This window comes from Apodemus sylvaticus, chromosome 1, assembly GCF_947179515.1.
Source record: "Apodemus sylvaticus chromosome 1, mApoSyl1.1, whole genome shotgun sequence".
In the NCBI taxonomy this organism is placed as follows: Eukaryota; Metazoa; Chordata; class Mammalia; order Rodentia; family Muridae; genus Apodemus; species Apodemus sylvaticus.
Genome location: NC_067472.1, coordinates 63145528 through 63168100, shown reverse-complemented (window position 1 = coordinate 63168100; position 22573 = coordinate 63145528). Strand labels below are relative to the sequence as shown.

General features: G+C 47.5%; 1 protein-coding gene, 1 long non-coding RNA gene and 1 other non-coding gene across 4 annotated transcripts in view; 1 reads left to right on the top strand and 2 right to left on the bottom strand.

Annotated features, from left to right (window-relative positions):
- Positions 1-7113, bottom strand: part of Mob2 (MOB kinase activator 2) — a 52563-nt gene extending 45450 nt beyond the window's left edge. Inside the window, exon 1 of one of the 2 annotated variants that reach the window (XM_052195132.1) lies at positions 7027-7113. In XM_052195132.1, the coding sequence (XP_052051092.1) occupies positions 7027-7043 (17 nt within the window). In that variant the 5' untranslated portion in view covers positions 7044-7113. Of the gene's footprint in view, positions 1-6608; positions 6631-7026 lie in introns of those variants that run through there. The other variant, XM_052195160.1, reaches the window with a different exon arrangement.
- Positions 7114-15691: 8578 nt separating this feature from the next.
- Positions 15692-18912, top strand: LOC127678604 (uncharacterized). The gene is made up of 4 exons (XR_007976605.1): positions 15692-15849; positions 16786-16884; positions 17408-17588; positions 18733-18912. It is a non-coding gene; the product is annotated as an uncharacterized LOC127678604 (long non-coding RNA).
- A 1998-nt stretch (positions 18913-20910) lies between these two features.
- Positions 20911-21017, bottom strand: LOC127676631 (U6 spliceosomal RNA). Its single transcript, XR_007976083.1, has one exon. It is a non-coding gene; the product is annotated as a U6 spliceosomal RNA (small nuclear RNA).
- Positions 21018-22573: the final 1556 nt, after the last annotated feature.

Sequence of the window (22573 nt, the reverse complement as noted above, 5' to 3'; positions counted from 1 at the left end):
CATAAACCATGTGTGGTGGTGTATACCTATCTTAGCACTCAAGAGGAGGTAGCATGTTGTAGACCAGCTCTGTTTCAATCAACCACCAACCAATAAACGAAACACAGTGTCTGGGCTGAGCAGGTGACCAACATTGTTATTGCTCTCTAAATAATACAAATTTGCAACTGTTCACAAAGCAGTTGGACCTGTCCTGTGTTAGAAGAAAGTATAGAGATGATTTGTAGTACATAGGAGGGCAGCCACGTTCCATATAAACATGCCACTTACATAAGGGAGCATCTGAGAACTTGGTACTTGAGGAGTGGTCCTGGGACTGAGTGGTACTGAGGAACATCTGTACAGACTTATAAGTTCATAGTAACTCCAATGAAACATTATATGGGTTTTGTTAGTTTATTATATTTTCTGTTTAGTTTTGTTCCTGCCCCGCCCCCCAAAAATACTTGGTTATAAAGCTAAGCATGATCTCAGATACTTTCAATTCCACTACTCATAGATAGATCCTGGGGCAGGTTGAAGCAAGACTTTGACTCTTAAAACCCAAAGAGGGGGAGGGGATCCAACTTGTTACCTGATGACATATATATGTACTTGTTTTAAGCTACAATACTCAAAGATAGTTCACAAACCATGAATCAAAATAGCTTTGCCATGGTGCTGCAGAGCTGGCTCAGTGGTTAAGAGCACTGACTGCTCTTCCAGAGGTCCTGAGTTCAATTCCTAGCAACCACATGGTGGCTCATAACCATCTGTAATGGGATCTGATGCCCTCTTCTGGTGTGTCTGAAGACAGTGACTGTGTACTCACATACATAAAATAAATATTTAAAAAAAATAACTTTGCTATAACCCCCTAGCACAGGGATTTTCAACCTTCCTAATGTTACAACCTTTTAATACAGCTCCTTATGTTGTGACCCCAGCCATGAAATTACTTTCATTGCTACTTCACAACTATAATTTTGCTAGTTATTAATCTGGCATGCAACCCCTATGAAAGGGTCGTTCCACACTGAGCCAAAGGGATTTCAATCCACAGATTGAGAACTACCTCCCTAGAATGAAATTCAGATCCCCCATTTCCCAGCCACTTCTCCCAACTCCTTTCCCATTCAAGGGGTAAAGAGCCAATTCAAAAGTATTTCTACTAGCTAAATTTGGGGCAAGCCATTCATCAAAGTAAGAATAGAAGCAATAAATATTAGACTGTGCTTGACTATATAATATTGAACAAGTGCAGGGTAGCCTAGGAAACATAACACAGATAGCCCTTCTGTGCAGATGTCCACCATGTCAGCCTTCAAGTCCAGTCATCTTCATAGCACCTTCTCAAACCCTAGAATCTTTACTAAAACTACTTACCTGCTCCATATCCACCATTCCCCAACTTCTTTATTGTCCCCCTAAGCAGCAGAGGGTGGCCACAAAAGGTAGGCCACTTACCTCTCTGTTCATATAGCACCCACCTTTGGCAGCTCCTTGATTCTACCAGTCTCTGGTTCACACTGTTTCTCACAATACCAGAACTCTCACAAACTGCCTTGTTACATATGGCACCAAAAGAACAGGCTAAGGAAGAGAAAGGCAAGTATGCTGTGTGGCAGAATATTTCCCACTGGATTATAGAAGCTCTGCAGAGAACCCTGAGACAGGCCTGGGGACCTGGCCAGGACTTCATATGGCAAGGTCCCATGCAGACAAGCCAAGCTGTGTGTCGTATCATGTCTAAGCTAATTTTACATTCCTGGACTTATTCCCAAGGCCAGCCTCAGGCTCAGACATCACTTCCTTGGGGCCACTTGGCACTGACAGGCCTTTTCAAAGACCAAGACAGCCCCACAAGGTGAGAGCTGGGACCTTCAGCAGCGACACTGCCATTCAAATCCTTCAAGGGCTCCTAAGACTATCCCTTCTGCTAGCTCAGAGGTTCTCACATGTGGATTGCCTTTCACAGGGATTGCCTAAGACCATCAGAAAACACAGACATTTACATTGCAATTCATAACAGTAGCAAAAATTACAGTTATGAAGTTAGCAACAAAAATAATTCTATAGTTGGGGGTTACTATAACATGAGGAACTGTATTAATGGGTTGAGAATGAATATGCTAGCTCAAGGAGGAAAGGAAAGAAGTGCCAGTGAAAAGGCAACTGAGACAAAGTGCCTGACTCTGAAAAGGCCACAGGCAAAAGGCAGAGTCAGGCCTTCCCTTCTGTTTCAACCTGTCAACCATCCATAACCTATAGGGGCAAACTCACAAACAAAAGTGAGCACCCATGCCGTCCTGACACTCCACACACAATGAAGTACTTCAGCCAAAATCACTGTTGCCCAAAGCAGAATACAACATAAGTATATGGACTTAACTATAAAATAGCCACACAACCCTGTCAGGGATGTGCCCACTAAGGATTATAAGACCAACTGAATGAAAACTGCAACCCAGATGGCCATGCATTCTGGCAAAGAGAGCCTTCAAAGAGAAGAAAAACAGTAGGTATGGTCATGGTCCATGGCACAGACACTGACAATGCCATGTGGAGAGGCCATGGGCCACATCTGGCCTTGATGCCCCGTTGAACAACCTCTTCCTCCTCTCTTTAACCTTTTGTTTTTATTCCAATTGTTTTTACTTCCGTGTTCCCAGGCACCATCCCATGGAGCAAACACCAGCGGGTGTGCCTCGGCTGAGAAATCCCGTGCAGAAAGAAAAACAAACAGGAGGTAGGCACAGAATGGGAGGAACTTCTGGCAAGGCAGGCAAGAGCAGCTCACACCTTCTTCTGCCAGACTAGCCCACAACAGGCAGGATGAACTAAAATCCCTAGCAGGAAATGCCTAACCACCTCACCCCAGCATTTTTAGTTACCCAACAGAGCAACACAGAGCAAATGGTACCCACCAGGATATGGGTCTGCCCACCCTGCCAACCCTTCAGGCTGAAGGACCTCAGGGTTGCACAGTATGTTTACACAAACACAGGAAGTGGCATTTGAGTGTTTCTGTTTCCATGGCCAATGCAAGGAAGATACAGGAAATCCTGGGCTACCAAGACCACTGTTATGGGAGTTCCCCACTGAGCTGGCCTTTAATACTTTGCTATACCTGATGAGAGGAAGTTTGCAAGTAAGCACATTCTCAACTGTCTTCTGACAGTCAACAATGATATCAAGTTCTGGAGGCAGCTTGGGAAGATGCCTTGCTGAAAAGGTACAGGTACCAAACAATAGCTACACTAAGGACCCATTAAGGATATTAACCACTAGCCTCACACTTTGCTCGGGCACAACTTTACAGGGAAACACAGGAGTACCACCCAACTGTCCCCCAGTCAACAGGGCCCTTGTGCATTACACCACTGGCTTCACCCTGCCCACTGCGGCCAGCTTGGCAATGTTTGCATGAACTCCTAGGGGACACTCAAAGCAAGCAGGAGAAATGAAGTGTTGTTCAGAGTGTCCTGAAGTACACAGCATTCATGACCACTATTATTTTAAAAAGGAATGGGAACACAAGAGATCCAAAGCAGACACCATTGCAAACCTAAGCCAGATGATCACCTGGGAAGCCTCTCATGGAAAGAGGCTATTCATGAGGTTATTCGTAGAATCACGTATTGCAGAGAAGCCATCCACTGGAAAGCCTGGCTGTAAGAGATGGCACCTTCATCATGCTTCTAGGCCTCTTGCAGGTACCTCTTCACTTATTGTGCCACAATCCTTTAAGAAGATCCCTATACTCTACTTCATATCACTCACTCACTCACTCACTCAGATCTGATATTTCCATTGTGCTTGTCCAGTCCTCCTCTGCCAGCCTTAACCCTCAAAGCACTGACCTTGAAGCCCTCAGACACCTTACTCTCAGCATGGGTGGGCTCAGAATCCTTGGGAAGTAGTACAATTCACTTTTAAAAGATTGGGTTACAGTATCATCAGTCATGCCTGCAAATTTTCCACAACCACCTCTACCCAAAGGTAAAGGGAGAAACAGAATATGCAGGTCTTGGCACAATGCCCAGTGAAGTAACAAATCGACATCATTGCTGACACCCACCACTGAATCCATCACACACCAGATCTCATGACTCCATTTAAACATAATATGGAATGGAACAGACAGATGCTGCCTCTCATGGAGGTGGGCACCCGCAACAACCAGAGGGCTATTCAAAGAATAATGGTAATGTTCCATTGAGCTGAGAAGGTGGCTCCATGGTAAGGGGCTTACCCAACACACTTAAGGTCCTGGATTCTACCCCTATCAACACACACACACACACACACACACACACACACACACACAGAGACACTTTAAATCATGGTCAAAGAAACAAAAGTCTATAATTTTATTAAAAAATACCTAATCATATACTTAAAACAAGCAAACTTAGTGGTATGTAAATGATACCATACGAAGCTGTTCAAACAAAACCTACAGACTCTTACAAGCCCAGTCAGGTGTCAGTCACCAGAAATACTTTCCCAGAAGATAAAGCCTTTCACCCCCATGCCAACCTTGCAAACACCTACACACAACTACTCAGAGTACAGGGCTGCTAAAGGCTGCTCCAGACAGGCTGGAAAGGCCTGAGGCCATTTAGCTTTATCTGTTAGCTGAGCAAGAGTAGACCTTGATATATACACTGTATCAAATGGCCCACACCAGGTTTCATCTCCTACCTGTACTGGAGAGATCTAAGGGCTCCACAAGAGTCAGGTATACCCGGGAAGGGAGCCACAGTAGCAAGCTGAAGAGAGACTACTGGAGAGGGCAGAGGTTCGGTAAAGGTGGCCAGGCAGGAGGGTCAATACACTATCATTGGTGGGAAGAGGAAAAATGTATTCTTTTGACTCCAAGGGGCTTCTAGACTGTGCTTTCTTACAGATAAAATCCAAATTACACTTAGACCTCCTGGGTAAATGCTTGCCCCAGAAAAGATTCAAGTGTTGCCTAAAGTACCCCACAACATGTTGAAGTTCCCTCTTCCAAGTCCGAAGCAGCTTCCTCTTGGGTGTTAATATGCTCTTGGTTGTCCAGAACAGAACAAAGACCCACTACACAAAAGTTGTAACCCTTTCTAATAAAGAATGAAGGTGGTCTGACTATATACACTGCTTAACAACATGCTCAAAGCTTCTCCAAGCAGAGGGAACCTACAGGACAAGAGGTGGCTAAGAGCCACACCTACAACATTCTCCAGAAAAGTCCCAGCAGGTTTACCACCAAGTCCCAACGTGCCAAATTCTGCTCTGGTTATTCCAAGCATGCTTCCCTGCAGGGCCTCCCTTCCTCCTGAGCAGCTGGAACACGAAAGATAAGGCTGTGAGATGCTCAAAGTCCCAGTGTGATCCTCACCCAGCTAAGAAAAAGATGTAGCTTTCCACTTACACTTCTGTAGACCTCTCTGCTGGCTCTAACAATTACTGTAAGAGAACTCTACTCTACTCTACCCATACTTGGGTTCACCCAACATGAATGAACAAAACCTTTACTTTAACATAAGCAAGCAAACAAACAAACCTTGAAACATGAGCACTACATTCCAAACTCCTTGATATTGAATGATCTGAATTAAGAAAAAGACCAAGACACAATAAAAGATGATACATTTGTTCAATTCTTCCAGATGAAAAACTACTTAGATGGTTAATTGCAGATAAAGTTTCAGCCCTGAGCAAACAGTGGATTCTCTGAAGCAAAAAAATGGCTTCACTCTCAACTACCTTGCTAGCTCTCACCAGGGATCAGAAGACAAAGTGGAGTAGATCTGGTGGGGTGAGGAAGGGGGGTGTCTCTGAAGGCTCACTCTGCAACTTCCATTCTTCCTACTTTTATAGTAATACTATGAAAGAAGGACGAGGAGTTTAAAGATTGGCTTCTGGTCGCCAGGCAAAAAACACCTGCCACTGATGGGCATGAGCCTGAAAAAATTACACATATAGCAGTGGGCAGTTTCCTCAGTCACCAAGCTGACAGGTCCAGTTCTCTTGCAGTGAAACCTTAATTTGCAGATAGGCCAAGTTATAGTCAAGTGCTGGCCCTCTCCACAAATGCACAATATGGGTCCTATACTTAAAACCTCTGGGCTTCAGAGACCTTGTAAACGACCGGGACATATCATCTGCAAAGCTTACCATATGAAAAACATGTGCTGGCCCTTACCTCAGTTAACCCTTCAGTAAACCTGTACTGCGGATTTCACCGCTTCCATCTGACAGGCAATCTATTAAAACAAGCCTAGAGAGGACCACATAGCTAGGAAGCAGAGGGGAGCCAGTGACAGGGCTGCCTCTTGAAGAAACCAGATGGGCCTCCGCCTAGTCCCCTGTGTCACCCACACTTAACGCCCTAAGTGGCACTATGTGGCTCCCGGCCTCTCTTAGTCTCTTGATTACCCCTAGGGCTGTTCCCTTAGTGCGCTCTCTCCCTAGGTTGCAGCACTGGGAGGTCAAAACGCTTCTCCATCGCCTCAGACGTCCTGACAGCACCACCACTACACTTTCCTCCGCCTTCCCCGGCTTCTATCTCCAGAGTCCCGTGTAGCCCTCGCACTGCCGAATCCGAAGGCTGGCTCCCTGTTGCCCAGCAGGATTATACTGACCCCACCACAGGGCCGCGGGCACCGCCACTGGGTCGAGAACCCAGACGCCAGGAGAGAGAGCGCGGCTAGGAGCGCCCGCCTCTCACTCTCCTCAAAAGTAAATTGGAAGAAAGTCACTTGGGCGGAAGAACTTTCGCAGGCCCCGTGAAGACCGACGACCGACAGTGCAGGGTCCCCGACTCGCGGCCCGTCAATTCGCGGCGAGGGACTGCGGCCTCTCGGGACAGCGCCTCGGGGACCGGGCCTCTCTCCCGCCGGCCAGCCGGCCGGCCGCTTGCCCGGCCTCCCGGCACCCCGCAGCGGTTGGCCTTCCTCCCGTGCCCCGGCCCCTCCTGGAACTCGCCGCCCGCCGCCCTACGCTCCCTACGTTCGCCGCCGCCCCGCGCAGCGCCGCGCTACGCCGTCCGCCGCCACTCACCCCATGAGCCAGTCCATGGCTGCGCGGAGCCCGCGCCTCGCTCGGCCTCAGCCCCGCCGGCGGCCGGAAGTAAACACTCGATGGCTCCCGCCCGCTGCCGGAAGTGACGCGCGCACGGCTTGCTGGGAGGCGTAGTCCCAGCGGCCCCTGCGGCGATGTCCCAGGTACCAGCTCTGGAGCATCAGGACCGATCCCCATCGCGAACCTCGGGGCTCCGGGACCCAGGAGCAGCCTGTACCTGAAGACCATCCAGAGTTTCTGGATCCCCAGAGTGCAAATAACTTTAGAGCGCCCCAGAAACCCAGACGCCCGGAGCTCCAGAGTGCTTTGGACTTGCAAACTCACTGCCTGTAATAACGCAGTGTCCTGGATCCTGTGTCTCTAGAGTGACCCGAGTGTTTCACACCTCGAGTGCCGGGACTCTAAGAGTGCCCTGACTTCCGTAGAGAACCTTATCACTAGGGTGCCTGAATTTGTGGAATGCACAGACCCGTGGAAGTCTGAAGTTCCTGGGATCTGAGTATCCCTGACCCCAGTATCCCAGACCTGGTAGTACTCAGACTCAGAAGTACCAGGAACCCAAGAGTGGCCCCAACTCTATATCCCAGATCTATATCCCGGGTATCTGGGAATACCCCGAACCCCCAGGCTGGAACATCGGAGTGCCTCTGCCCTACAGGACGTACTCCTTTCCTCTGCAATGACTCGCCCCTTGCTGTTTCCATCCCTCCCGTTGTCCACTTTAACCCTGTTATCATCTTTTGCCCACACCTAGTGCCTCTGCCAGGACTGTTCTGACCACACTGCCTCTTCTGGGTCCCCTCGCTTTGCTGGCTGTTCATTTGCATCCCAGCTGCCTACCCCTGTGGACATGGTTGTCCCCCTTGAGTCCCCATCTGTTCCCTTCTTCTATGAGCTGTACCCTCTGGCTCCTGGTGACCCTCTATTATCCAGGATGCTTCTCTCCATCGAGTAAGTCTCTTCATGATCCAGGGTATCTTTCATATTGTCCACTCTTTCCAGAGCCTTACCAGTACTAGGAACTCATTGAATACTTTTGAAAGGCTGACCGTCTATTCTCTTCATTGGAGAGATGCTTGCAGGAGCACATAGTTGAGCAGAAGGATCAAAACAACCTGACTCACTAGTGTCTTCAATAGGATGTCATGAGTAGCAGGCACCAGACAGATAACACCTTCAGGCCAACTGCCTGCTGGAATACAGCTGTCATATACTTGAAATGGGATTCACTGTTCCCCAAAGAACCATTCCAGGGTGCTGGGAAATGTCCAGACCATTCCTTCTTTATAGCATGAACCCCACCTGGAGTGGATGGGGTGGCAGTTTTATCACCAAAAAATACCTAAGATGAAACTGAAGAATGAAAGATCTGGTGAGGGGAAAGTCACCAAGTCAAAACTATATCAGGAGGAAAAAATCAGGCCTGTGTTCCCCTCCATTTCTATTCCCTTGGATGCCCATTCATACTGGATGACTTTCCCATCCCACAACCACTTTGCTTTAGCCAACCATCAGCTTGGTTGCCTTGCAGTGTGGCCTTGTCCACTGCTTCCGAGGAGCATCAGTCATTGGTGAGTCAGTCAGTTTTTGACTGCCACCATCTGCCATCAGCTGCCATCAGCTGCCATCAGCCCTAGATTGGGTGTCATAAGATGTGCTAGTCTCTTCCAATTTCTAATGTGGGACAGTTGGGCCAGCTGTTTAATGGCCTATGCCTCCGTCCCTTTACTTATTTGTATTACAAAAGGTGTGTGTGAGTGCGTATGTGGGTATAAGTGTAGGTGTGTATATGTACCATGTGTGTTTGGTGCCTGCAGAAGCCAGAAGAGATCATCAAATTCCTGGCGCTAGAGTTACAAGTACTTGTGAGCTACCCAATGTGGATACTGGGAATTAAACTGCAGTCTTCTAGAAGAGCACTGTTAACCTCTGGGCATCTCTCCAGCCCTCAATTTTCATTTTCTTTTCTTTCTTTTTTGCTTTTGTTTTTTGAGACAGTGTTTCTCTGTGTAATGGATCTGGCTGTCCTTAAACTTGCTTTGTAGACCAGTATGGCCTTGAACTCACAGAGATCTGCCTGCCTCTGCCTCTGCCTCCTGAGTGCTGAGATTAAAGGCATGAAATGACATTCGTGGCCTATTTCCTTTTCATTGTAATGAGAATAATAATTTGGTCATGTGTTGCCTCATAATGGACATATATTCTGAGAAATTCCTGGTTAGGCCATTTTGTCACACAAATGTTTTAAAGCAACATGCACAGACCTAGATGGTATAGCCTTTTGCACATAGGCTGCATGGTGTAGTTTGTTATTCCTGAGTTACAAATCTGTACAGTGTCTTATTGCCCTATAGGTAACTGAAATACAGTGGGATCCGGGTATTTAAACAGGTAATTTGTACCAACACCACCACAAACAGAAGTAATGGATTATTTAAGATGTTGTAACATCAGTAGTAGTTTTCAGCTCCATTGAACTCTTTCGGGACCACCATCATATATGCACTTCACCTGTTACCACAACATAGATCATGTAAACATCTTACAAATGTCTACAAAATAGGGCATAAGCAATCCTTCATGAACTCATTGTGTAGGTGGAAAATAGGAGAGGTGTGACCAAGCATGCTGGGACTGCGGTCCGCTGGCTGGCACAGCATGCCAGGTTTCAGGCTTGGCCTTCATTCCATGGATGATACTGCACTAAGGGCCACATCCAAATGCCTAGTTCAAAGGGGGGCAGTTTCAGATCATATACTGTATAATACCCCAGGGCCTTACAAACCTCCTGCTTGGGAGCCCTATGTCCTAGTGGTGGGGTGTTTAACAAGCAACACTCTTGTTTGCAGTACTAGAAACTGAACCCAAAGTCTTCATGCTAGGCAAGTGCTGTACCCTGGGTCTATATCCCCAGATGTCTTTGTTTTCAGACAGAGCTTCAATGAGTTGACAAAGCTGGCTTTGAACCCATTCTGTAAGCCATGCCACCCTTGTACTTTTTGTCTTCTTCTTCTTCTTCTTCTTCTTCTTCTTCTTCTTCTTCTTCTTCTTCTTCTTCTTCTTCTTCTTCTTCTTCTTCTTCTTCCTCTTCTTCTTCTTCTTTTTTTTTGAGACAGGCTTTCTCTATGTAGCCCTGGCTGTCCTGGAACTCACTCTGTAGACCAGGCTGCCCTCGAACTCAGAAATCTGCCTGCCTCTGCCTCCCAAGTGCTGGGATTAAAGGTGTGTACCACCACCACTGGCTTCTTTGATAATTTCTTACGCTTAAATTCTATCTTCATATTCAACTAAAAATCCCCATCCCTTAGAGGCCTCCAATAGTTCTCCATCTCACCTTCATGTCTTCTTTTTTCTAAGATTTATTTACTTTATTTCATTTGAGTTCATTGTAGCTGTCCTCAAGACACACCAGAAGAGAGCATTGATCCCATTACAGATGGTTGTGAGCCACCATGTGGTTGCTGGGGATCAAACTCAGAATCTCTGGAAGAGCAGTCAGTGCTCTTAACCGCTGAGCCATTTCTCCAGCCCATCTTTTAAAAAAAATTTTTCTCTGAGTGCTGGGTACATGCCAGTGTGTGCCCATCCACTGGGACATGGGCAATCTACCAGCAGCCATACTCTCAAAAAAATGATTCTTCCTTCTCCAGCAGTTATCAATCGCCAGTTGCTCCTCAGTGACGGATAGAGCCTCACGAACCCCTCTCCTCTCCATACTAGAATGTTCACTGGCTTTATCTAGTGCTGAACATTCATAATCACAATGACTCTTTCACATCCAGAAAACATTGTGTGTTTGAGGCAGGGTATCACTCTGTAGCCAGACTGACCTAGAATTCATTTCATAGCCCAAGCTGGCCATAGCAAACCCCCGCCCCCCCACCCCCCCCCACCCCCGCCTTAGGCTTTATGGCGATGAGCCACCACACCTGGATGGAGCTGATGTCTTGGCATTCCCAGACCACAGGAGTCTTCAAATATCACCAATGTCTAAGTTATTAAACTTTCTTATGGTATATGGTGGTTTGGATAAGAATGGCCCCAATAGGATCATATATTTGAATATTTAGTCATCAGAGTAGAACTCTTTGAACAGATTAGAAGGATTAGGAAAGGTGGCCTTGTTGGAATAGGTGTGACCTTATTGAAGTAGGTATGTCATTGGTGGTGGACTTTGATGTTTCAAAAGCCCATGCCAGTCCTGGACTCTTTCTCTCTGCCTACAGATCATGTTATAGCTCTGAGCCACTGCTCCAGCATCTGCCTGCATGCCTCCATACTCCCTGCCAGAATGATAATGGACTAAACTTATAAACTTATAGCTAGTTTAGTTATAAGCTAAACTTAATACTGTAAGAAGTTCTCAATTAAATGCTTTCTTTTTTTTTTTAAGAGTTGCCTTGGTCATGGTGTTTCTTCACAGCAACAGAACAATGACTAAGACAGGGTAGAGCCCATTGGTAAGGATATATGCTATTTTGGCACCTAGCCTTTCACTAGCGCCTCAACTCCGGGGTTTACCCACAGAACATTGTCTATGAAGTGGAATGCTGTGACACCTTGAACATGCTGGGGCATATCTGTGTGGACTTAACTTGAGGGGAACTGCTTTGAACTGATTTACTTTTTGAGGCAAAATAGTAGAGATAAGTTCATCCTTCCAAGAGACAGCATGATATTTCTGCCATTCTCTGTTTATTAAGGTGGTGTGGAAATGTTGGAAACAGTTCCCAGCATAATAGGGGAGGTGTCAGAACCTTTAAGAGACATTTGGTAGATGGGTGATCCTTCAGCCCTACTCTGAAAAATATTAAGGTGATTTTTGTGGTTGTTCAAAGGTAATTGTTATAAAAGAAGCAGAGCTGGCCCTTCCCTGCACTTCCTGACATTGGGTTTGGGAATCCATCACTTGCTCCTACACATGTTCCCACCACTGCTGTATACTGTGAGGTGCTACAGCCAAGAGAGGGGCCTATACCAAAGCCTGCACCATGTCGTTAAACAAGCCTCCTTACTCTACAAAGTTAGCTTGAGCTCAATATTTTATTATAGTGACTTAAAGCTCATTGACACATTGATTGGTTGCTAGTTTAATAACTATTGATGCGCCAATGCAGTCCCTACTTCTGGAGAAATAGCTGCAACTGGAATCATTTATGTCTTCCAACTTATGACAATCCAGCCTATTAGTGGCCCTCCTTGTACTGTGCAGGGATGAAACACAGAAATACAATTTCAATATTAGAAGCCCCTCCTCCATGTCTGTCTGAATTGGAGAGAGTGATAACAACCTCTGGGTTTCTCTGGAGATGGAGTTTTAGTTGTACTATACTATTTTACCAAGAAAGTAGAGGTCAGAGAGCTGTCCATGTAGCCCTCCCTTTGCATCTGCCCATTCATCCATGAACAAGTGCAGAGTGCCAGCCATGCACTGGCATTTAGAAAGTGCTTGGAAAACAGAAATGGAAAAATACACATAAATCTTCCTTAGAAGAACAATTGGTTTGCAAGAGTACTCACTAATTGATTTAAAAAGAGGGGATATACATGTCAGAAAGTAATGGGCACACTTGAGAATAAAACCACTGTTTACAGGGGGCAGAGAATGCTGGTTGTTGAAGAATGATGCGTGCCACCAGGAAAAAAAAAAAGACACTGTGAATCCCTGCTACCCCAGTACCTCAGCACATGACCATATACGGCAATGGAAGTATAATCACTGAAAGGCATCATGTCCATTTAACTTAGGCCTGAAGTCATCAGAAAAGGGAGTAGGCGCCTGAAAAGCATGACACACATCAGGTGCTCTGTTCCCAAAGGCTCTTTACAGTTCAACTGCAGAAGCTGTCATCTCTGAGTTTATGCTGGGTTGGAAAGATGCGGAAGTGACTGGTAAGGGATTGTGAGTTTTCTTAGCGATGTCCTAGCAAAGACCACAAAGTTGTTGACTTCAGACAACAGGAGTAGATTTTTCTCTCGATCTTGGAGGCCGGGAGCATGAGATCAATGAGCTTTAGACCTCAGGGAAGGACCCTTGGAGCCTGTTCCCAGCTCCACTGTCTCCCGGTATTCCTCTGCTGCACACACATAGCTCAGCCTCTGCCTCTGTCTTCATACAATGCTGCGGCTTAGAGGCTCCATTAATCAGAACCGACAGAATAGATATGTATTACAAAGGGGATTTATTTGATTAGCTTATATAATCCAGACTGGGAAGCCCAATAATGGCCAGGCTAAGACCCCTGTAGATGCTCAGTCCACAGGGCTGAAGGCTTGAATCTGGTGCTAAAGGCCTGGAGGACTTCTGGAGAGCTTTCAACCATCAATGGAAGGGCAAAGAAACGGGCTCTGATATCTGCAAAGAATGGTGGCAGTAGTGGCGGCAGCTGCAGCGGCAGCGGCAGCAACATAATAGATGCACTTTTTAGCAAGGAGCAAAGGCAGGCAGGAAAAGTAACACTGTATTCCTCTCAGCCATCTTTATATTTGGACTACTGTTAAAAACAGATTAAATCTACTTTAGGACAGAATCTCCCTACCTTAGTTAATACTTCTAGGAAATAACCTCACTGACTTGCCCAGGGGCATGTCTCTTAGTTGACTCTAGATGCAAACAAATTGACAACAAAGATCAGCTGTCACCAGGATGGATGGGCAAGGGCCACACTCAGTATTTCAGCTCTGGGTTTTCAAGGAGTGTTGAGCCAGGCATAGCTTGTGTCTCAGCAAGCCTGATTATCTGGTATTCAAACCACTTCTGGGAGGTGACTCACAAACATGAGAGCAAGAAAACGGCTTGGAGGAAGCCAAAGGGCTCTGCCCTTCTCTGTGCTGACCAACCGGAGCTCACTCTTGTTCCTCCCAACCAATGAATGAATACCATCAAACACGAGATCTCTCTGGGGAATCTCTGGGGACAGGTCCTTGAGCCTTTTCCTTTAGGTCTCCTCCTGAAGTTCTGGCCTTGTGTCCAAGAGACCTGCATTTACAGATATTCTCTGAAAAGAAGGAAACGGGAACCCACTGGGCCTTGTGATCACTAGTGGCCTTCCCTAATCAACCAACTTCCTACCTACAGCTTCCATCAGGGCTAGTGGCAGTTCAGGAGGTCCAGGTAGCTTTCATGACCATAGCTCCCGACTGTATATGCTGCCACCCTCCGATGTTTATTATTGGTTGGGTCGTGTCCCTCTAGATTCATATTTGAGTCTAATACCCTGGATCTTAGAATGTGATATTATTGAACTTGTGTCCTTATCCATATACTTAGATACAGTCACTTTGAAATATGTGGGGATGCAGATCCAACGTGATTGCAGCTAGGGATGAGGCCCAGGCTGGGTTTTCTTTTTCATCACTGAGAAGGAGCCCACTCCTTCATCTACTTGGCAACAACTGATTTTCAACTTCTAGCCACAATTCAGAGAGAAACTCCAGTTCTTTAAACCACCCAGTTCCTGAGGATTGCTCCAGAAACCCCAGGAAACACATGGTACCTTAAAGAGAAACTCTAATACCAGGCAGGCCCTGATGGATATGATGGCTAGAACTGACTCACCTCCCCCTCAGACTTGAATATTTGTTCACTCGACATAGAGGGGTTTAAATGAAGCCTTGAACCTGGCAGCAGGTTGGTAGGGGAGCCAGTCTGGTGCATGCACAGGCTGGAGGCAGGCCAAAAAGACAGATGCCTTCTGGGAGGTATTGTAGATAGTCTGGGAGGGGTGGCTGGGCAAATAGAGGGATGGTGGTAAAACCATCCAGGTGAGCTTGGTATTTCCAGGTCTGAAAGTACAGGAAAAAATCTGCTCAATTGACGGTTGAAACCATGGGTGTGGCCGATCTTTCCGAGGGACACCAGAAAACCAACAGCAGGTGCAGGTGCAAGATGCCAGCACAGTTATAGCTGCAGAAAGGCCAAGGGGAGGGCCTCGGAGGGAAGGTGGGAAGGCGGCGGGGCTGGAGACTCAGTCTACATCAAGTCCTTTCAGCTTGAGGAGAAGCAGATCAATGGGAAGCACAGAGCAGAACTGCTATCATTCACGGACAGACTCCAGTCCTTGTCCGCTCAGACGCGGGCAGCAGGTGGCACTAGTGAGCTGCTCTCAACCTTCCCAGTTGCTGCCCCAGGTTGGAGCCGGGAGGTGAGTGACAGGTCTCACTCTTTGCACCTTACAATCCTATTCACGCCATTTGTGCTGGCGACTCGGGCAACCATTTGACCAGCCAGTGTAAAGATCTCGAGCTGCGTTGGCTACAGATCTCAGAGGGAACAGATGCTCACCGCACTAGTGCTCCTCTGTCTTTGGGCTGCAGGAGCACTGGTGAAGCTCCCCTGCCGCGCTTAGAAGGGGGCCCCTGCGGAGAATGGGAGGCACTCACCTCACCCAGCCTTCTAGCCCCAGAGTACTCGTTGTGCACCAGCCCGTTGCTGCCAATGTTCATCAAGATTTTGCCCACTCCCACTGGTACAGCAGCGTGCCCCTGACCCTAGCTCTATCCACACCAGGATGCAGAAGTTGGGGAGGGACTAGCCAGAAGCCAAGGGAAGGGTGGGGCCCAATCGTCCCCTCCTCTTCCTGGTCTAACCAACCAAAATCCTGTGATTCAGGTTAGGGGAGACATATGTCTTACAAGCCCCAGCTTTCTCTCCTTATCAGCAGTGAACAAAGAGCTCAGTAGCTGGGTGGGGAATCCAGGAAGAGTGTGTCTCAGTGGGAACCTAGACTGAAGCCACTGACTGGCTGTAGAGTTCTCTCTTTAACTTCCAGGACTCAGCTTGCTGTGGCTACTCGATGCTGGGTGAGTGCTGGTTCTTGGCCTAGGTGTACAGTGGTTAGGTGGGTGGACAAGAGGAGCAGCGAGGGAGCCTGTGCAAGGAGGGCTGGCACCTGGATCCTAAAGTTTTTGCCAGGCTTCCCATTAGATGTAGTGGTTTCTTGGACACGTGAGCTGTCTCACCGAGACTCCTGTCTCTGATCCAGCTCTAACCTGGGGTAGGCTCTGAGGGAGAAGATCAAGGCATTCAGGGAGAACCATTGACTGGTCAGACTCAGGGCAAGTGGAGTGTCAATCCGTCTGGACCTTTCTGGGTGTGTCTATGAGGTGTGGGAGGGGTCTAGTTCAATGACTTGATTTAAAAAGGACAGAAAAGCCTGGCGGTGGTGGCGCACGCCTGTAATCCCAGCACCCTGGGAGGCAGAGGCAGGCGGATTTCTGAGTTCGAGGCCAGCCTGGTCTACAGAGTGAGTTCCAGGACAGCCAGGGCTATACAGAGAAACCCTGTCTCGAAAAAAAAAAAAAACCAAATCCAAAAAACAAACAAACAAACAAAAAAAGACAGAAAGATAGGGTAGTCTCTCTCTCTCCTTTCTACTTAGTTCTTTACTCCTTGAGGGGAGGGGCGGCTACCAGGAAAGAATCTGGAGCCCAAGGCCAGGGGCTGCCGTGGAAAAGGTGCTTTGAAGGACATAGGTTCCCACCTCCCTGACCCTCCCTAGTTCCAGTATGGTGATGTGAGTTCCCACCCTAGAATGAATGAGCAGAGTCTCTGATCTTCTTCCCAGAAACATTCTGGGTACAGACTGGTTGGCCTGAGGGACAGTGGGAACCTGAGGACCCAGTACTAGTTTTGTTGTCTCCTCTGGAGTCAGGCACTCAGGTCCAATCTCCCCCTCATAAGCCTTTTGGGGATTCACTCCACCCCTTCTATTTAAAGCTCTCTTTGGTTATTTATAGTCAAGTCCACTAATTGCATCAGCCTGAGTCTGGCTTCCTCTACGGATGCCAACGGTGCCACTGACCCCATACCTCGGTGTGGTTCCTGGTGAGAAAAGGGTAAGAGGAAACTTCAGCGTTGACTGCCAGCACTTCCCTTGGCTAGTGCTCTAGTTTCTGGTTTGGGCTTTGCAAATATGTAGGGACATGTCCCTAGGTCGCACCTGCAGTTTCTTTAACACCCCTCTATTTAGGGAAAGTCTCCCAAGTTTTCTGTCTCAAATCTTCCCCTTTCTGAGATCCCCTCCACTACAAGGGCTTCAGGAGAGGGAGGAGGTACATTGACAGATGCTAAAGCCAGACCAGCCTTGTTCTACTTGGAAAGGCTGGAGGGAGCTCACATCTGCCTGAGCTTTGGCAACAAGCCTGCCCTTGCAGCATCCTTCTCTGTGGCCTGGGACATGGGGTAGCAGACAAGAGAACAAGTTTATGCTCCCCAACTCTAAGAACAGTTTTGGAAATTGTCCCAGATAGCCCCTTTTTTCTTTTTTGGTCAAGACTGGCTCTCCTGATGCACAGGGGTTGGGAGCCCAATCCCTTCATAAAGATACCTTCACTTCAAGTTGCTTGCTTCTATTTCCAGGAAGTACCTTACATCTAGAGGCCAGTGCTTGGGGGACCTAGAATGGGCCTGGAGCAGATCTCTGCCTCCCTAGCCTAGCCTTGATATAGGATTTGATTTCTCTGGAGAGATTGCTCCCAACCCCCTGCCACCACCCCAAGATGAGCCACCTTTCTCTACTCTACTTGCCCTTCAGAGCCAGGTAAGTCCTGTAGTGAAAACTTTGGTTTCTTTGAGAAAATGCAAAAATATCATGGAAATGTGTTTTAATCCCAGGGGTGGGCTATGGGATCCTCTTCAGGTCGCCCACAGCAGCTGACTATGATCTGCCACGTGCTCTACCAGGGAATTAATTTTGCTATTGGCAAATAGTTTCTGTGATTGTGTAATGTTTAGAATTCTGGGGACTTTTTAGAGGGTATATAAATACTAGGCCCCTGAGAGGAGGTATGGGTTGTTGTTGTTAGGTTGGTGGTTGGTTGCTATCGGTCACGATTTGTTAAGTAGTTGTGCTCGAAGAAGAAATCAGACATCCTGACAGCAAAGATCCAAGATGCCCCAAGGAATGCAATGCCCCTAATCAGCAGGAAGTAGTTTAAGGATAAAATCACCTCCTTTCTCCTACCTAGTGTTAGGGTGTTAAAAGGGTGGAGTATGGGTGGAGAAGGGTGGAAGAAAATAGAACTCACAAAGTAACCACACGTCGGGTGACAAGGATCTGTCCATCTGTAGCGTGCCTGTCTGGACAGAGGCTTCCAGCATCTCTATGGCTTCCAGCTGTGTGTACCCTCCATCCTTTCTCCTGTCTGGTGACCCTCTGCAATTCCCCCTACCTCTCTATGGCCCACAGTCTCCCAACCACTCAGCCTTTGGAAGCAAAATGCTGCTGCAAACTGACCTCCCACACTGCTTTGCAAGTTCCTCCCATACTGAACAGTGAAGTGCTTTGACAAATTCACCCAGGGCCTCGCAGGTCACATAACACTGAGAACAGGCCCCTAGGATAGCTTCAGAGATTTTTCACAGGGTCTTGCAAGGAGTGACCACAGAGCAAATGGGCAGCACGCTTCAGTGAACTTTGCCCCTGACTTGCTGAGGGATATTGGACAAAATTGCTCCTCTCTCTGGGCCTGGGAGAGAAACTGGGCTCTGTGGTGGTATACAGCTCTAGAACTGGTGTTTAGTCAAAGGGAATTCACCAGATGTACTCTGTGTTTAAGGTGAGTGTCTGCCTATAGCCCAAAGTAGAATGGAAAGAGGTACACACCCCTTCATTGTTATTTTTATCATTTGCTTGATTTTTCACATTTATTTATGTGACCTGCATATTTGTGTTTATGACACAGTTTTCCACGTAGGACTCAGAAGACAGCCTACAAGAGTTGATTCTTGGGCTGGAGAGATGGCTCGGCAGTTAAGAGCACTGAATGCTCTTCCAGAGGTCCTGAGTTCAATTCTCAGCAACATGGTGGCTCACACCATCTGTAATGTAATCTGATGCCCTCTTCTGGTGTGTATGAAGACAATGACAGTGTACTCATATACACAAAATAAATAAAATCTTTAATAAAAGGAAAAAAGGAATTGATTCTTTCCTTCCACCATGTGGGTCCCAGATGTTGAACTGAGATCATTAGGCTTGACAGCAAGTGCCCTAACTTACTAAACCCAACTGCCTAGCCCCTATTTGATTGTTTTTAAACAATATTTCACATAGCTCATGTTGGCCTTCAACCCCAAGCAATCCTCTAGCCTCAGCTGAGTGCTGGGATTACAGACTTGCACCACTGTGCACGGCTGAACACACAGCTTCAATATAGGACAGAAGAGCTCCTCTGCAGTAGAGCAGTATTTACCCATGCATACTTTCACCATCCCTCCCTTAGCCATCCAGACACCTCTTATCTACCCAACCATCTGACTGGCTATTCATATGTCCATCCATTCATCTATCCACCCCATCCACCCATCCATCAATTCATCCATCCATCCATCCATCCACCCATTGATCCTCCCATTGATCATCCTTATCTGTCACCAATCTATTCTATTCATTTATCTCCCACATTCCCAGCTGTCAACCCTTTGTCTGAGGCTAGTCTTGAGGCTGTCTTGGCTATGTGTTATACCATGTCTCAAAGGCTTAGGGCTGGGGATGGAGTTGCAAGCTGGAGTTAGGTCTTTTGCAGAGGCTATGTACCTGGGACTGACAGTATAGGAGGTGAAAACTGGACCCACCCAGCACAGTTCACTCTTGTCCAGTCTTTGACTGAGATGACCTCTAGAAGTCTTGGTGTGTTGGTAAACGGCACCTCCTTCACTTCCATGTGGTGTCCTTCATTGCCTCCAGGGTCCAATGCGCTCAGCTGGCCTCCCAGAAGAAATGTTGTCACTCACCTTCTGCAATTGCAGGTGTTCGTGCACGCTGAGGGTGGAGGGAGAACCGGGCCTACTTGAGACAACCATCAGCTTTTTCCAGTCCTTGGTTTTATTGACTCCTAGGGGCTGCCAGGGCTATAAATAGATGTTCTTGAGTTAAAAATAACCTTGCTAGAGGCAGACTATACTGCTAGCTTTCATCTTCTTTGAGGGCTCTTAAGGATGCAGAATTCAAGATCCGCTGGAAGAGGGGCTAGCCACATCCTTTTCCCCTCCTCTTCTGATTCATCCTCCTCCATCTCCTGGGGAGCGCACATGCATGTGTGTGTACACACACACACACACACATACCTATTCACATGAGTGGCCAATGTCATGTCCCTCTCTACCTGAAAGCAAAAAGGGTCTCTGGAATAGGATGGCCAAACCTGGAGAAAGCCCCATTAGCCAGGGACAGAGATAAGAAGGAAAACCCTCCAAGAAGCCCACCTAGGAATTCCCACATGGTATCCAGGGTAGTCCATATTGAATGTTCCACGCAGAGATGGTTGGGATGAGAACCAATTGTTGAGGTGACCCAGATGTGCCACATCTAGAAATCTGTCCTATATAATGGTACATGGATGACCATGGCCACATAACTTGTAATAACATACAGAAGAGAGGCCTGGGTACTGTCTTGTCTGCACTAGTGTAGGGGTTATCAGTCCAGAGAGGAGAGCCCTGTGTCTAGAGACAAGGATGGGGTGGCATCCGACACTCTAGTATGCTTTTGCTTAATTTTTATTATTTTTTTTTACAAAAACAAACTTTAAAAAATGAAGGTTATAGAAACTGGGCCAACACCCAACTTGGCTTCCATTTCCACCAATCCAAAGATCTGTGGTGGGGATGAGAGTGAGCAAGGGGAAAGGAGAAGAGAGAGCACATGGTCCCAGCAGGGGTGAGGGCAAAGATGGTTGTTGAGATGCTCATGACCTAAGGTCTGAGCCTTACTCCCTTTACCCTTCCCCATCCCAGGAGTGATGGAGAAAGGAATGAGGCAGAGGGGCTATAGTCATGGCCAACAGCACTTCCTCTGGAGGATCAGAAACGATGGCTGCATCAGGGATCAGTTGGTAGATGTATGGGGGCGGGGGGTGTCTCAAAAAATGATATTCATCATGAATCTATGTGTCATCCTTGCACTAGAGGCATGCTAATCTTCTCCATACTGTCCCGGTTTTAGTATATGTGCTGCAGAAGCCAGCACCTCTAGTATATTTTTGGTCCTTGTGCTGCATAAAAGAATTTATGTAAACCCTGCGTGTGATGGAAAGACAGAGATGAGGTGTGTGTATTCTTAAAGACAAGTCTGGAGGAAATGAGCTGTGTTACAGTAGGATTGTGTTGTGTGGGCAGTTGACAAGTGAACTGAGCTCTTGTGTATGTGTGCACTTGTGTATGCAGTGTACACTTGCATGTGTGCAGAGGCCAGAGATCAGTCTCAGGTGTCATTCCTCAGAAGCTATCTGTGGTGATTTGAAAGGGCTTGGCCCAGGGAGTAGCACTATTAGGAGGTGTGGCCTTGTTGGAGGAAGTGTGTCACTGTGGGGGTGGGCTTTGAGACCTTCCTCCTAGCTGTCTATGAGACAGTCTCTCCTGGCTGCAGTTGGATCAAGATGTAGAACTCTCGGCATCTCTAATACCATGTCTGCCTGCACACCATCGTGCTTCCTGCCATGATGAGAATGGACAAACCTCTGAACCTGTAAGCCAGCCCCAATTAAATGTTTTCCTTTATAAGAGTTGCCTTGGTCATGGTGTCTCTTCACAGCAATGGAAACCCTAACTAAAACACCATCCAACTTGTTTTAAGACACATACAAACTGACCTGGGGCATCAAGTAGGCTAGGCTCGCTGGCCATAAAGCATCAAGATCATTCTGTGTTTGCTCCCAGGTACTGGGATTACAAATGTGTACCACCATACCTGGATTCTGGTGATCCAACTCAGGTCCTCATACATGCAAATACTGACTAAAGCATCTCCCCAGCCTGAAAACTAATATTTAAAGGTTTCTAGTTTTCAGTTAATAGTAGATAAGAAAAATGGGTATTTTACATCCTAGGAGTGCTTATCAGATCCTGTGCCCCTCCTCTATACCTGGTCTACCAGAAATAAGCCTCAGAGTCTTCCCTCTGCCCACTCAGTAAGTAGATTTTGCAGGCACAACCTACCAGGCCCTTGTGTCAGGAAGCCTTCAGATTGCCCCCCCCAACCCCCAGTGTCCGACCTCTCCCACAACCAGCCCTAAGAAAGAGTCAGCAGAGGCCTGAGGAAAACATCCGTCTCATGATTTATTACAACACATTGTTTCAAATACAAAAGGGGGGACAGGAAAGTGCGGCCTCATGGGGCAAGGTCCCAAGGGGGAAGCTGGCACCCTGGTCCTCAGGGACCGGAAGCCTTGGGCAAGGGACCTCTCCTGTACTGGACAACAGGAGGGAGTCAGGTGCATTCTGGGCCATTCCAGTGCCGGCAGTGACCAGGTAAGAGGGGTGGAAGAGCAAGAGAGAACCCTATACCCTCCACACCTTGGACAGTGGGTGAAAAGCCACCAGGGAAAGCCTGTGCTCCACCTCCCCCAACACAAAGGAGTGGGGGGACTGAGACCTCCCCCATCTTGTCTGCTCACTTTGGGGAGACCAGGGTCATGCACAAGTGAGAACAGAGACCGACTGAGGCCAATGGGCTCCATGTATCCAGGATAGATGCCATATCTCCATCAGGAGAGGGGAGGAACCAGACCCAAGGGAGAGCTCGAG